General features: G+C 40.0%; 1 protein-coding gene across 4 annotated transcripts in view; it reads left to right on the top strand.

Annotated features, from left to right (window-relative positions):
• Positions 1–15,609, top strand: part of NR3C2 (nuclear receptor subfamily 3 group C member 2) — a 365,879-nt gene extending 350,270 nt beyond the window's left edge. For 3 of the 4 annotated variants that reach the window (XM_021100657.1, XM_013978840.2, XM_013978839.2), the window contains exon 9: positions 13,165–15,609. In XM_021100657.1, the coding sequence (XP_020956316.1) occupies positions 13,165–13,320 (156 nt within the window). In that variant the 3' untranslated portion in view covers positions 13,321–15,609. The remainder of the gene's footprint in view (positions 1–13,164) is intronic. The other variant, XM_013978843.2, reaches the window with a different exon arrangement.

Raw genomic sequence — 16,083 nt, forward strand, 5'->3', positions numbered from 1 at the left:
TGAAGCACCATATTTTGAAGACTGAATATTCATCACTGACCAGAGATCAGTGGCTGGTGTTGAATTTATAAAAATGGTGATGAAGAAGGAATGTAAAATGCAACCTCAAATAACAATCAGATGCTGGTGGGTGGGGGCGGGGGTGAACTTTGCAGCATCTCCTTGGCTTTGCAGGAGATGTTGAGCAGCCTACTTCCCACAGCAGCCCACTTCTGGGCACCTGGTTTAGCCCACCTGCTCGAGCCCACACCAGCCTAAGGTGGGGAACAAGCCCTGTGCAACCACATGGGAAAGCCCTGCAGGGGGTCCATTTGCCCAGCATTTGCAGCAGAGCTCACCTGAGAGCAAGTAGCCCCATTGAGGCCTGTCTCCTGCTTCAGGGGCACACGTGAATCCAGATGTCCGAGTCCATGAGGGCTGGCCCTTGACAGAGGGCAGTTTTCAAAATAGTGAATCAACAAAAGATACCCCTTCTAGATGGCAACTTTGCTGCCAGTGATAATAGCTCAGAGCCCCAGAACACCCCACTAAGTTCCCCAAATGCCTCCTATAAGCCAAGAATTTAGCTGATACACTGAACATAGTCACCACTAAGCTTTTGGCCAAGAAATGCTTTTTGGTGAGGATTTAAAAACCAGTCTTTTGGAATTCCCATCATGGCGCAGCGGAAATGCATCCGACTAGGAAAAATGAAGTTGCGGGTTTGGTCCCTGGCGTTGCCATGGGCTGTGGTGCAGGTTGCAGACTTGGCTCAGATATAACATTGTTGTGACTGTGATGTAGGCCTGCAGCTGTAGCTCCAATTAGACCCCTAGCATGGGAACCTCTATATGCCATGGGTGTGGCCCTAAAAAACAAAAAAAAATAAAAACCATTCTTTTGAGAGATTTTTCTGATGGTACCTTTTTTAAATTGAGCTATAATTGACATGTAACATTGTATGAGTTTAAGATAGAAATGTATGATTACTTTGATACATTTCTATATTGCATAATGATTATGTGATCACTACCACAGCATTAGTTAACATCTCTGTCATGTCACATAATCATTTCTTTTTTGTGGTAGGAACAGTTAAGATCTAGTCTCTTAGCAGCTTTATAAAACAGCATTGTTGCCTATAATCACTATGGATGCATTCGATCTCTAGGACTTAACTGCTGGTTGCAAGTTTGTACCCCAAACAAAATGTCCCTAATTCCCCCATCCCCCTGGGAACCACCACTTTACTCTCTGTTTTTAGGAGTTGGCTGTTTTAGATTCCACATATAAGCAGTAGTTTTTCTGTGTCAGGCTCACCTCACTTAGCATAATGCCCTCATCAAAATTATTGCAAAAACAGAATTTCCTTCTCATGGCTGAAAAATTCCATGTGTGCGTGCGTGTGTGTATTACATCTGCTTCATCCATTCATCTGTTGACACTTAAGTTGTTTCCACATCTTGGCTATTGTGAATGGAGGGACAGCAAACATGTAGAGAACATGTATCTTTTTGATACTCTTTTCTCCTTTCCTTCAGATACATCTGCAGGAGTGGAGTTGCTGGAGCATATGGTAGTTCTGGTTATAATGTTTTGAGGAACCTCCGTACCATTTTCCATAGTGGCCAAACCACTTTGCAGTCCCTGCGAACAGCAGCACAGAGGATCGCTTCTCTTTACATCCTCACTAACCTGTTTCTCTTCTCTTCTTGGTGATCGCATTCTAATAGCTGTTGTCTCTAACAGGTGTCACCATCTGTTATCAGTGAAATACCAATGAGTTGATACTGCATTGTGGTTTTGATGTACACTTCCCTGATTAGTGATGTGGAGCATCTTTTCATGTACCTGTTGGCCATTTAGATGTCTTCTTTGGAAAAATGTCTATTCGGTTCCTCTGCCTATTGTTTAATCAAATTTTTATTATTGAGTTATATGAGTTTTTATATGTTTTAGCTGTTAATCCCTTATCTGATACATGATTTGAAGATATTGTCTCCTATTCTGTACCTATTCTGTGGTTTGTCTTTTCATCTTTTGATTGTTTCTTTCGCTCTGCAAAAGCTTTTTAGCTAGATGGAGCTGTACTTGTTGAACTATGCTTTTGTTACTTGATAAGCTTTTGATGTCATATCCAGAAAATCATTGCCAAAACTAATGTCAGGGAGCTTCTTTCCTGTGTTTTCTTCTATGATTTTGCAGCATCATGTCTTATGTCTTCAGACCATTTTGAGCTAATTTTTGTGAGTAATATAAGATAGGGGTCCAGTTTCATTCTTCTATGTGTGATTGTCCGGTGTTCCCAACACCATTTGTTGAAGAGACTATACTTTCTCCATTGAGTGTTCTTGGCTCCCTTGTAAAATATTAGTTGATCATAAATGAAGGGATTTATTCTGGGCTCTCTTTCTGGCCCACCAGTCTATGCATCTATTTATTTGCTATTACCACATTATTTAATTACTGTGATTTTGTAGTATAGTTTGAAATGAAGAAAAGTGATGCCTCTATTTTTCTTTTGCAAGATTGCTTTGTCTATTTGAAGTCTTTTGTGGTTCCATACAAATTTTAGGATTGTTTTTTCTATTTCTATGAAAAATACCATTGGAATTTTGATGGGAATTGTATTGAATTTATACATGGTTTGGGTAGCGTGGACACATTAACAATATTGTTCTTTGATTCATGAACACAGGATGTCTTTCCATTTGTGTCTTCTTCAGCTTCTTTCAACATAGTCTTGGTAGTTTTCAGTGTATAAATCTTTCACTTCTTTGGTTAAATTTATTCCTAATTTATTGTTTTGATCCTATTGTGAATGGGATAGTTTTCTTTTTTTCAGGTTTCATTGTTAGTATATAGAAATACAGTGGACTTCTGTGTGTTGACTATGTATCCTGCAACTTTATTCAATTTTTACTTTTTTTTCCTCTTTTTATGTCTGCATCTGTGGCACATGGAAGCCTGGGCTAGGGGTCAAATCAGAGCTGCAGCCTCAGGCCTACTCCACAGCCACAGCAATGCTGGCTCCAAGCTGCATCCATGACATATGCCACAGCTTGCAGCAAGGCCAGATCCTTAACTCACTAAGAGAAGCCAGGGATCAAACCTGCATCCTCATGGACACTATGTTGGGTTCTTAATTCACTGAGCCACAATGGGAACTCCCTGTTCCATTTTTAAATTAGTTCCTACAGTTTTGGGATTTTTTTTTTGTCTTTAAGATTTTATATATGTAAGATCATATCATCTGCAAACAGATAGTTTTACTTCTTATTTTCTGATTTGGATGCCTTTTGTTTCTCTGTCTTTACTAGTTGTTCTAGCTAGGGTTTTCTGTACTATAGTGATTAAGAGGAGTGAGAATGGGCACCCTTGTCTTGTTCCTGATATTAGAGGAAAAGATTTCAGTCTTTCTTCATGGAATATAATGTTGGCTGTGGGTTTGTGATATGTAAATTTATTATGTTGAGGTATATTCCCCTCTATACTAAATTTGTTGAGGGTTGTTAATCATGAAAGGATGGTGTATTTGGTCAAATGCTTTTTCTGAATTTATTAAGATTATCATATAATTTTTATTTTTCATTCTGTTAATTTAGTGTACTGCATTTATTGAGTTGTATATGTTGAACCATCCTTGCATCCCAGGGATGAATCCCACTTGATTGCAGTGTATAATCCTTTTACTGTAATGTTGAATTTGGTTTGCTAATTTTCTGTTGGGAATTTTTGCATCTGTAGTCATCAAGGATGTTGGTCTATAGTTTTCTTGAAGTGTCTTTGGCCTTGATGTTGGGATAATGCTGGTCTGGCAAAATAAGTTTGGAAGTATTCCCTCTACTTCAGTTTTTCAGAAGAGTTTGAGGATTGACATTAATTCTTTAAATGTTTGGTAGAATTTTATCAGTGAAGCCATCTGGTCTAGGGTTTTTATATTTGGAAATTTTTTACTACTGATTCAGTCTCCTTGTTATTGATTAATTCATATTGTCTGTTTCTTCTTGATTCAATCTGAACAAGTTGTATGTTTCTAGGAATTTATCCATCTCTTCCAGGTTATCCAACTTATAAGCACATTATTGTTCATAGTAGTCTCTTTTGAGTCTTTGTATTTCTGTAGAATCGGTTGTAACTTCTCTTTAATTTCTGATTTTATTTGAGTCTTCTTTTTTTCTTACCTTTCTAGCTAAAGGTTTGTCAGTTTTGTATCTCTTTTTGAAAAACCAATTCTTAGTTTCATTGAGAGTTTTTTTTTTCCCATTGTTTTTCTGGTCTTAATTTCCATTCTGATCTTTGTCATTTTCTTCCTTCTGATATGTTTGGGCTTAGTTGGTTCTTTTTGTTTTCCTGGTTCCTTGAGGTTTAAAGTTAGGTAATTTATTTGAGAAGTCTCTATTTTCTTGATAAATACCTGTATCACCCTAATCCCCTTCCAGAACTGCTTTTGCAATATCCCATGGGTTTTGATATGTTGTGTTTCCATTTTCATTTGTTTTCAGATATCTTTTTTTTCTTTGACTCATTTGTTGTTCAGGAATGTGTTCTTTAATTACTACCCATTTGTAGATTTTCCAGCTTTCCTCTTATTGATTTCTTCTTTTTTTTTTTTTTTTGTTGTTGTTGTCTTTTTTTTTGTTGTTGTTGTTGTTGTTGTTGCTATCTCTTGGGCCACTTCCGCGGCATATGGAGGTTCCCAGGCTAGGGGTTGAATCGGAGCTGTAGCCACCGGCCTACGCCAGAGCCACAGCAACGCGGGATCCGAGCCGCGTCTGCAACCTACACCACAGCTCACGGCAACGCCGGATCGTCGTTAACCCACTGAGCAAGGGCAGGGACCGAACCCGCGACCTCATGGTTCCTAGTCGGATTCGTTAACCACTGCACCACGACGGGAACTCCTCTTATTGATTTCTAATTTCATATCATTGTGGTCAGAAAAGATACTTGGTATAATTTCACTCTTTGTAAATATACTGAGACTTATTTTATGTTCTATCATATGGTCAATCCTGGAGAGTGTCCCATGTGCACCTGACATGAATGTATATTCTGCTTCTATTGGATGGAATGTTCTATTAATTGCTGTTAGGTCTGTTTGGCCTAATGTATGAGTAAGGTACAGGGTTTCCTTCTTGATTTTCTGCCTGGACAATGTGTTCATTGCTGCAAGTAGAGTATTTAAGTCCTGTTTAAGTCCTTTAATTGTATTTTGTCTATTTCCCCCATCAAATATGTTAGCGTTTGCTTAATATATCTAGGTACTCTGGTGTAACATGTGAATATATGTACAATTGTTATGTTTTCTTGATAAATTTACCCCTTTATCATCATATATTGACCTTTATGTCTTGTTACCATTTTTGGCTTAAGGTCGCTTTTGTCTAAATATAGTGATTCCCACTTTGTTTTGGATTCCACCTATATGGAACATCTTTTTCTGTCCTGTCACTCTGAGCCTCTGTGTGTCCTTAAAACTGAAATAAGTCTCTTGTAGGCAGCACATATTTGGGTCTTGTTTTTTCACACATCCAGCCACTCTATGTCTTTTGATGGTGAATTCAACCCATTTACATTCAGAGTTTTTATTGGTATGTAAGGACTGAGTGATGCCATCCTATTTTTTTTCTCTGATGGTTTTGAATTTCCATTGTTTCTGTTTCCTATTTCTGCCTACCTTTGTAAATGGATGATTTTCCATTGTTTTTTTTTAATAGTTATTTCCCCAATACTTTTTTCCTGCTGTACAGCATGGTGACCCAGTTACACATACATGTACACATTCTATTTTCACACATTATCATGCTCCATCATAAGTCACTAGACATAGTTTCCAGTGCTACACAGCAGGATCTCATTGCTAATCCATTCCAAAGGCAATAGTTTGTATCTATTAACTCCAAGCTCCCCACCCACCCCACTCCCTCCCCCTTGGCAACCACAAATCTATTCTGCAAGTCCATAATTTTCTTTTCTGTGGAAAGGTTCATGGGTGCCTTATATTAGATTCCAGATATAAGTGACATCATATGGTATTTGTCTTTCTCTTTCTGACTTACTCCACCCAGTAGGAGAGTCTCTAGTTCCATCCATGTAGCCACAGATGGCATTATTTCGTTCTTTTTTGTGTCTGAGTAGTATTCCATTGTATATATATACACCACATCTTCCTAATCCAGTTGTCTGTTTCCATGTCTTGGCTATTGTGAATAGAGCTGCAATGAACATGTGGGTGCATATGTCTTTTTAAGGAAAGATTTGTACGGATATATGCCCAAGAGTGGGACTGCTGGGTCATATGGTAGTTCTATGTACAGATTTCTAAGGTATCTCCATACTGATCTCCATAGTGGTTGTACCAGCTTACATTCCCACCAACAGTGCGAGAGAGTTCCCTTTTCTCCACACCCACTTCAGCATTTGTTATTTGTGGACTTATTAATGATGGCCATCTGACTGGTGTGAGGTGGTATCTTGTGGTAGTTTTGATTTGTATTTCTCTAATAATCAGGACTGTTGAGCATTTTTTCATGTGCTTGTTGGCCATCTGTATATCTTCCTTGAGAAAAATGTCACTTCAGGTCTTTTGCCCATTTTTCCATTGGGTTGTTGGCTTTTTTGCTGTTGAGTTGTATAAGTTGCTTGTATATTCTAGAGATTAAGCCCTTGTCAGCTGCATCATTTGAAACGATTTTCTCCCATTCTGTAAGCTGTCTTTTTGTTTTCTCTTTGTTTTCCTTTGCTGTGCAAAAGCTTGTCAGTTAGATTAAGTCCCGTTGGTTTATTTTTGCTCTTATTTCTGTTGCTTTGGGAGACTGACCTGAGAAAATATTCATAAGGTTGGTGTCAGAGAATGTCTTGCCTATGTTCTCTTCTAGGAGTTAGATGTTGTCTTGTCTTATATTTAAGTCTTTCAGCCATTGTGAGTTTATTTTTGTGCATGGTGTGACAGTGTGTTCTAGTTTCATTGATTTGCATACGGCTCTCCAGGTTTCCCAGCAATACTTGCTGAAAAGACTGTCTTTTCCCCATTTTATGTTCTTGCCTCCTTTGTCAAAGATTAATTGACCATAGGTGTCTGAGTTTATTTCTGGGTTCTCTATTCTGTTCCATTGGTCTGCATGTCTGTTTTGGTACCAGTACCACACTGTCTTGATGACTGTGGCTTTGTAATATTGCCTGAAGTCTGGGAGAGTTATGCCTCCTGCTTGGTTTTTGTTCCTCAGAATTGCTTTGTCAATTCTGGGTCTTTTGTGGTTCCATATAAATTTTTGGATTGTTTGTTCTAGTTCTGTGAAAAAAATGTCATGGGTAATTTGATAGGGATTGCATTGAATCTGTAGATTGCTTTGGGTAGCCATTTTTACAATACTAATTTTTCCAACCCAGAAGCACGGAATATCTTTCCATTTCTTTACATCTTCTTTAATTTCCTTGATTAATGTTTTATAGTTCTCAGCATATACGTCCTCGGTCAGGTGTATTCCAAGGTATTTGATTTTCTTGTGGTGCAATTTTAAAGTGTATTTTTCTATTCCTTTTCTAATATTTCATTGTTAGTATACAGATATGCGACTGATTTCTGAATGTTAATCTTATATCCTACTACTTTACTGAATTTGTTGATCAGTTCATGTAGTTTTTGGGTTGAGTCCTTAGGGTTTTCTATATATAGTATCATGTCATCTGCATACAGTGAAAGTTTCACCTCTTCTCTTCCTACTTGGATGCCTTTTATTTCTTTTGTTTGTCTGATTGCTGTGGCTAGGACTTCCAGTACTGTGTTGAATAACAGCGGTGAGAGTGGACATCCTTATCTTGTCCATATTTTAGTGGAAAGGCTTTCAGCTTTTCTCCATTAAGTATTATATTTTCTGTGGGTTTGTCATAAATGGCATTGTGGTATGCTCTGTTTTCCTTCACCTTTTTTTATCTACTCTGGGTTTTTTGGTTTGGGTTTACCATGAAGCTTATATAAGACATTGTATAAATAAAACAGTCCATTTCAAATTCATAGCAACCTAGCTTCAATTGTCTACACAAGCTACCCCTTTTATATTTTTGATGTCATTATCTACCTGTTTTATATTATGTATTTAACAATATAGTTACTATAGTTATTTTTAATATTCTTTTTCTTTGACCTTTGTACTTTGACCTTACCTAGAATCAGGTAGCTAACATACCATCCTATTATAGAATTAGAATTTTCTAAGTCTGGCTGTATATTTACCTTTTACCAGAATATTGTATACTTTAATATGTTTTCCTTTTACTGATTAGTATCTCTTCATTTTAGCTTGAAATACACCTTTAAGCATTTCTTGCAGGGCGCATCTAGTGGTGATGAACTCTCTCAGCTTTTGTCTGTCTTGGAAGGTCTCTTTCTCCTATGTATTTGAAAGCTAACTTTGCTAGATAGTTCTTGGGTGGCAATTTTTTCTTTTAACATTTAGAATATGTGATTATACTCTCTCCTGGACTATAGGGTTTCTGCTGAGAAATCTTCTGATAGCCTAATGGGAGTCCCTTTGTCGATTGTATTCTTTTTTTCCCCTGGCTGTTTTTGGAATTCTTTTTTTTTAAAGTTTTATTGAAGTATAGTTCTGCCGTGATAAGTTCTGCTGTACAACAAAATGATTCAGTTATATATATTCACACTTCCATTCTTTTTTGGATTATTTTTCTGTATATATTATCACAGAATATTGGGTAGAGTTCCCTGTGCTATACAGCAGGTCCCCGTTGGCCAATGATTCCATATACCACAGTGCCTATGCCAATCCCAAACCCCCATTGCATCCCTCCCACAACCTGTCGCCTTTGGTAACCATAGTTTGTTTTCAAAGTCTGTGGTCTGTTTCTGTTCTCCAGATAGGTTCATTTGTATCCTTTTTTTATATTCCACACGTAAATGATATCATATGATGTTTGTCTTTCTCTGAGTTACTTCACTTAGTATGATAATCTCTAGGTCCACCCATATTGCTGCAAATGGCATGATTTCATTCTTTCTTACACATACCACATCTTCTTTATTCATTCCTCTATTGATGAGCACTTAGGTTGTTTCCATGTCTTGGCTATTGTAAATAGTGCTGCAGGGAATATTGGGGGGGGTAATGTATCTTTTCAAATTATTGCTTTCTCTGGATGTATACCCAGGAGTGGGATTGCTGGATCATATGGTAGTTCTATTTTTAGTTTTTTGAGGAATCTCCATACTGTTTTCCACAGCGGTTGTACCAATTTACATTCCCACCAACAGTATAGAAGGGTTCCCTTTTCTCTACACCCTTTCTAGCATTAAGTAGACTTTTTGATGCTGGTCATTCTGACTGGTGTAAGGTGATATCTCCTTGTAGTTTTGATTTGCATTTCTCTAATAATTAGCAATGTTGAGCATCTTTTCATGTGTTTTTTGGCCATCTGTGTGCTTCTTTGGAGAAATGTCTGTTTAGACCTTCTGCCCACTTTTTTGATTGGGTTGGTTTTTTTTTTGATATTGAGTTGCATGTGTTGCTTGTATGTTTTGTAGATTAATCCCTGGTTGGTCACTTCATTTGCAAATATTTTCTCCCATTCTATAGGTTGTCTTTTTGTTGTGTTTATGATTTTTCTTTCCCATGTAAAAGCCTTTAAGTTTAATTAGGTCCCATTTGTTTATTTTTTATTTAATTTTCATTACTTTAGGCTGTGGATTCAGAAGATACTGCTGTAATTTATGTCAGAGAGTGTTTTGCCTATGCTTTCCTCTAAGATCTTTCATTATGGCCTTTTCCTTTCCACCTAGAGAAGTTCATTTGTTGTAAAGCTGGTCTTGTGGTGCTGAAATCTCTTAGCTTTTGCTTGTCTGTAAAACTTTTGACTTCTCTGTCAAATCTCAACGAGAGCCTTGCTGGGCAGAGTATTCTTAGTTGTTGGTTTTTTCCTTTCATTGCTGTAAGTATATTGTGCCACTTCCTTCTGGCCGGCAGATTTTCAGCTGTTTATCTCCACTTCACTTAGTTATCCTTCTGGGGTTTTGTCTTGTTCCTTTGTCTGGAATGCATTTCTCTGCCATTTCATTTTATCTAGATGTTTGCCTTTGTGGTCTTTGTGCAGGCTGCAAGGGTTGTAGCCTCTTTCACTTCTGGTATCTGCTCCCTGGTGGGTGAAGTTGACCCAGGGGTTTGTGGCAGGCTTCCTGATGTGAGAGACTAGGGCCTGCCCACTTGCCAGTAGAACTTAGTCTTGTCCCCCTGGTAGGCAGGCTGTGTCACTGGGTGTAATTAGAGGCAGCTGGGTACCTGGGAGGACTTAGGGCAGCCCGTCTGTTTGTTGTTTGGCCTGGGGCTTCTCAGCACTGGTGCTGGTGTGCTGTTGAGTGGGGCCAGATTTTTCCAAAAGGGCAGCCCCCAGGGGAGTTTACACTGATGATTATTCCCTGAGACCTCCACCTCCAGCCCCCACAGTGAGACACACCTGACCCCTGTATCCCAAGGAGACTCTCCAAGACACGGAGGTAGGTCTGGCCTAGATTCTTATGGAGTCTCTGCTTTGCCCTGGGACTTGGTGCCCATGAAACCTGTGTGCACCCTCCAAGAATGGAGTCTGTTTCCCCCAGTCCTGTGGCACTCCTAAGCTCAAGCCCTACTGGCCTCCAACACCAAATGCTCTGGAGGCGCCTTTTCTCAATGCCAGGCTTCCAGGCTGGGGAAACTGACGTGGGGTTTGGAACTCTAAGTGCTGTGGGAGAGCCTCTGGCACATTTTTCATTTGTGGGTCTCCCATCCAGTGGGCATGGTATTTCTTATATTGTGAAAGCAGCCCTCCTACCATCTCATTGTGGCTTCTTTGTCTTTGAGTGTAAGGTATCTTTTTTGGTAGCTTCCAGTCTATTTTGTCAGTGGTTGTTTGGCAGATAGTTGTGATTTTGATGTTTTTGTGAGAGGTGGTAAACTCAAGTCCTTCTCCCCCATCTTGTCTCAGAAATCTAATGTTTTTAGATTTTTTTTTTTGATGTTTGACGGTTTCATTATGTCTTAGAATAAATCTTGTTTGTATTGAGAAAACAGAGTGACCTATTAACTTTCTGAATTTGGATGTCCATTTCTCTCCCCAGCTTTGGGGAGTTCTTAGCTATTTCTTTAAATAAATTTTCTGCCCCCTTCTCCATCTCTTTTCTTTCTAGAATCCTGATTTTTCTAATGTTAGCTTTTTTTAATGGAATCCCTTAGATAACATAGGTTTTCTTCACTCTTTTTCATTCTTTTTTCTTTGTTCTTTAACTTGGGTATTTTGAAATCTTCTGACTCACTTATTCTTTCTTCCACTTGTTCTAGTCCAGTGCAGATGTTCTCCATAGTATTTTTCATTTCATTCCTTGAGCTCCTCAATTCCAGAATTTCTGCTTGTTTCTTTTTACAATTTCTATTTATTTGGTAAACAACTCATTTTGAACCTGTTTTTTTGTTTTTTGTTTTTTTCATCTTGTTGAATTGTCTGAGTTTTCTCATAGCTCATTGAGTTTCTTCAGAACAACTATTTCAAATTTAGGTAGATTGCAGAATTCCATGCCTTTGACCTCAGTTGTTGGAGAATTATTATTTTGAGATGATGACATGTTTTTTTGTGTGTTCCTTGTAGTTTTGTATTGCTTTTTTCCCCTTCACTTAAAGTCACAGGTTCCACCTTTAATTTTTGCCGGTTGCCTTCAGACAGGGCACTCTCTTCATCAGTGGTATCATTACCTGAGGGTTATCTGCCTTTGTATGGATACACCTGTGCCACTCTTTTTGCTTCCTCTTGTGGCAGAATTCTTCAGCTTTTATGCCTCTTCTTGTTTTTAACACCTCACTATGGCTACTGGATACTTCTTTTGTTTTACAGAAGGTGGCTCAAATTTGTGGTTTCTCCCTGGCCCACAGATCTCGGCCTGTTTTCTGAGCATAATTCTTGTCTGCTGGAACTCTTGCCACAACACTCAGGACTATGCACAAGATTCTAACCACAGATTTTGGGGTGGGGAGGGTGTGAATTTAGCACTCAGGGCTTGGGGGGGTGACTGTGGACCCCATAGGGAGACCCCTAGGTATGGTACTCCCAGAAGCTCAAGGGGTTTGTTCCTTTAGTATTTTTATCTGCCTCTTTCCCAGTCTCCCTCTTTCTGTCAGTCATAGAGGTCCCCCCCCCTCAGTACTTGGGGCACTGCTGGAGAGAAGGTTTTACCAGCTGTGCCCTGCACCATTAGGGTAATTGGGCACTCACTCTCCGTTTCCCCCTGTGGGAGAGGTGGCTACCACCTTATAACTTGGCCCTGTGCAGTGTTGCCTCACAGGGGTTTGGGCAACATTGGTAAAGTTCTTTTCACCTGCAGTATTTCCAAATTCATTTAGTTTTGTCGTCCCAATGGTGTGTTGGAATTTCCCCTTGGGAAAGCTGGATTTCTGCAATTTCCCCTTCTTGGTATCTGCCAAGGTCAGCAGTCTTCAGCTGTTTTCCCAACCATGGCAAGAAGGGTTGGGGGCAGGTTTGCTGCTCTCCCAGTTCCAGAGCCCACACCAAGGTCTGTCTGCATAATACCAGGTGCACAGGTGGGCAAGAGTCTTCACAGGTCCCTTTGCATGTGGTGCCCTGCTCCCAGCTCAGGACGGGGAGCCTGAAGGGAGGAGGTCAGTCGTGAGATGAGGGCTGGGGGGCTGCTGGTGGAAGGCTGGCTGCCACCATGGCCACTGCTCTTTTGTCAGGGCCCAGCCAGGCCTGGCAGGGGTTTGGGGGAGGGGGCACAGCACCTGCCCTTACAGGGCTGAGGAAGGCCCAGCTCCAGTGTCCAAAGCTACAGGCATGTCCCACCCAGTTCACACATTTCTAATTGAGAATCTGAAAAGAGCCATCAGTGACCCCGCCTCCGTGAACTCTGTTACTGGCCCTGTTGCCACTGATACATGTAATAGTCAACAAGCACACAGCTCCTGTTTGAATCTGTTTTGCAGGAAAGGCACGTTCCATGCAGCAGACACCAGCATCCTTCTTCCTTCCACAAAGCAGGTGACTTAGCCACATCACTTAGGCAGCTTCCTAGACATGGTTGAATCTGGGAAGGTTGTTGTAAGCTTATAGCAGTGTTAAGATGCAGAGGGGCCCAGGGACAGGGTGAGAATCAGGCCCCATGGTCATGGCCCCTGTCTGTCTGTGTTGCAGCTGGTGAGCGACTTGTTGGAATTTTGCTTCTACACCTTCCGGGAGTCCCAGGCCCTCAAAGTGGAGTTCCCCGCGATGCTGGTGGAGATCATCAGTGACCAGCTGCCCAAGGTGGAGTCTGGGAACGCCAAGACCCTTTACTTTCACAGGAAGTGACGGGAGGCGTCTCACCAGGAGAACTTTGCCTTAAGTTTCCCCGTGTTTATTCCACACCCACGAAGGACCCAAGAAATCCTATTTTTAACACATGAGGGGCGATCCCCACTTGTCCAGCAGTTTCTCAAGTTGAAAATCCTGCCGAGGGTTTGGAGGCAGGGCAAGCAGGGTGACGTGGACTTGGTGAGACCTGCGCAATCTGGAAGGTTCTTCCCTCTCCAAGCCCCAGCGCTTAAAAAACACGCTCCCGTTCCTCTGGATGAAAAGCCATATCTAGTCAATAACTCTCTTGATTTTGATACTTTAACAGATGGAGGTTTTAACTCTGCCGTGTAGTTTCTGGTATCGTTCGCTCCTTTTAAAAGGGTTCACGGACTAACGAACTTTTTCAAGCTCACCCCTGGTTTGCACATAAAACGTAGAGTTGATATGGGGCATTAATATTCTTTTGTTATTTAAAAAAAAAACAACAAAAAAAGAAAATATATACAGATTCCTGTTGTGTAATAACAGAGCACGGGGCGGGGACTGGTGGCCCCTGGGGGGGCAGGGGGCTCTGCCTCGCCCGTGTCTCTCTGCATCACTGGTATCCACACCCCCTCTCGTCCATTTCTTATTTAATTAGAATGGTAAGATGTTAAAACAAATGCCTTGGTTTCAATTTCTAGTATCTATTGTGTTGGCTTTACAAATAATTTTTGCAGTCTTTTGCTGTGCTGTACATTACTGTATGTATAAATTGTGAAGGACCTAAAAATAAGGTATAAGGAGCTTTTGTAAATGAGACACATACAAAAAAAAAAAAACTTTAATGGTTAATAGGATGAATGGGAAAGTATTTTTGAAAGAATTCTATTTTGCTGGAGACTATTTAAGTACTATCTTTGTCTAAACAAGGTAAAAAATACTTTTTTTTTTTGTAAAGTGTAATGTTCTGCATGCATCATGAACCGTTTACAGTGTATTTAAGAAAGGGAAAGCTGTGCCTTTTTTAGCTTCATATCTAATTTACCATTTTACAGTCTCTGTTGTAAATAACCACCCTTAAAACTTAACTCTTTGGTTGTCTTTAAGCCTTTCTACTTTTTCTGTACTTTCGTCCTTGGTCTCCCGCTCGGGGTGTTCGTGGGGCTTTGAGCACGTTTTCCAGCTTCTGCTTTCATCCTCCTTCCATCGGGGACAAGCGCTGTGATGCCTGCAGCTCCGGGAAGGCGTCATTGGACGACACAGCTGTCAGAGGATGTCCCGGAAGGGTTGCAGGTTTACGAAAGCTGCCTCTTTTCTCTCAAGAAGCAGAATCAGCTTTAGGAAAGAGAGACTGGATCCTCGACGACTCAGAGAGCATATATCCTCATCCCATTTCTGAAAATTGAATTTTCTCCTTCAGGGAGGAAAAAAAATTCCGTGCACTCTCTACGTCTGCAAAAGGTGAACTGTCCACTTCCGGTCTTGGAAGAGGGTGGTGGGGGGGGGGATCCTACACTCCTGGAACCGGTCATGGGAACACGTAGGTCTTGGCAAGAGGCACTGGGAAGATGCAAGTGGGCACGGTTCAGTCAGGACGGCGTGGAGACCGCACAATAATTAGAGGGTTTTTAGATTTTTAAAAGGTAGGTTTTAAAAATAAATTTTGTACGTCAACAGTTTTGGGGAAAAAAAAAAAAACTACAGATCATATAAGCAAGACAGTGGCACTTAAATTTTTAATTCACTAATCTGTTTGAAACTGATGCAATTTATGGCTTTCTCTCCAAATCACTTTTTTTTGGTGATTTTTCTGCCCCAAATCACAAATATCTTTGGGGAAGTTTAACAGTATGATTGCACTAAATAAACTACTTTGAATAGAGTCCAAATTAATCTTGTAAAAGTGATGATAATCATCAGGTACTCAGTGAAATCGCATTATTTTCCAAAACCTAAAAGTTGTAGCTGCAGAAGCCCAAGGCCGGGAGATGGCAGCGTTGGGATCAACATTTTTCTCCAGGGTTCACCATGCAGGCAACATTACCCTGTCTTTCAGAAGACATCTGCCTTATGCAAGGGGAAACCTGTGAAAGCTGCACTCAGAGGGAGGAGTTTTTCTTACATAAGTTGCAATTTCAGGAATTTAATTTATAGGCAGATCTTTAAATACAGCCAACTTACATGCACAGCAATATGAAAGCCACATTTGGAAGGTGATCAATACACAGCATGCAGACTGGGAGCTTCTAAGAGAAGAAATGGCTTAACAAGAGCAGCTTTTAGCTCAGACTGACTTTTTATGAAATCGGAATTTCAACGCAACCAGGTTTGGGATGGAGACAGTCTGCATCAGCTTTTTGTATTAACAAAGTTACTGGCTCTTTGTGTGTCTCTGGGTAACTTTGCTTGATTAAACAGCAAAGCCATATTCTAAATTCACTGTTGAATGCCTGTCCCAGTCCAAATTGTCTGTCTGCTCTTATTTTTGTACCATATTGCTCTTAAAAAATAAATCTTGGTTTGGTACAATTCATAATTCACCAAAACGTCTTCATATAATTTAAAAAACACACTAAATTAGTTTAAAATGAAGCAATTTATATCTTTATGCAAAAACATATGTCTGTCTTTGCAAAGGACTGTAAGCAGATTACAATAAATCCTTTACTTTAATCACTTGTTGTTTTGGAAACCGTTCATTTGAACATCTATAGGAACACATGGATCTTGTGCCCTTTTAAATCTTGATTATACGTGCTCCTGTCTACATCCACGATGGCCCAAACACACATACAC

The sequence above is a fragment of the Sus scrofa genome, chromosome 8 (assembly GCF_000003025.6).
Source record: "Sus scrofa isolate TJ Tabasco breed Duroc chromosome 8, Sscrofa11.1, whole genome shotgun sequence".
Taxonomy (NCBI): Eukaryota; Metazoa; Chordata; class Mammalia; order Artiodactyla; family Suidae; genus Sus; species Sus scrofa.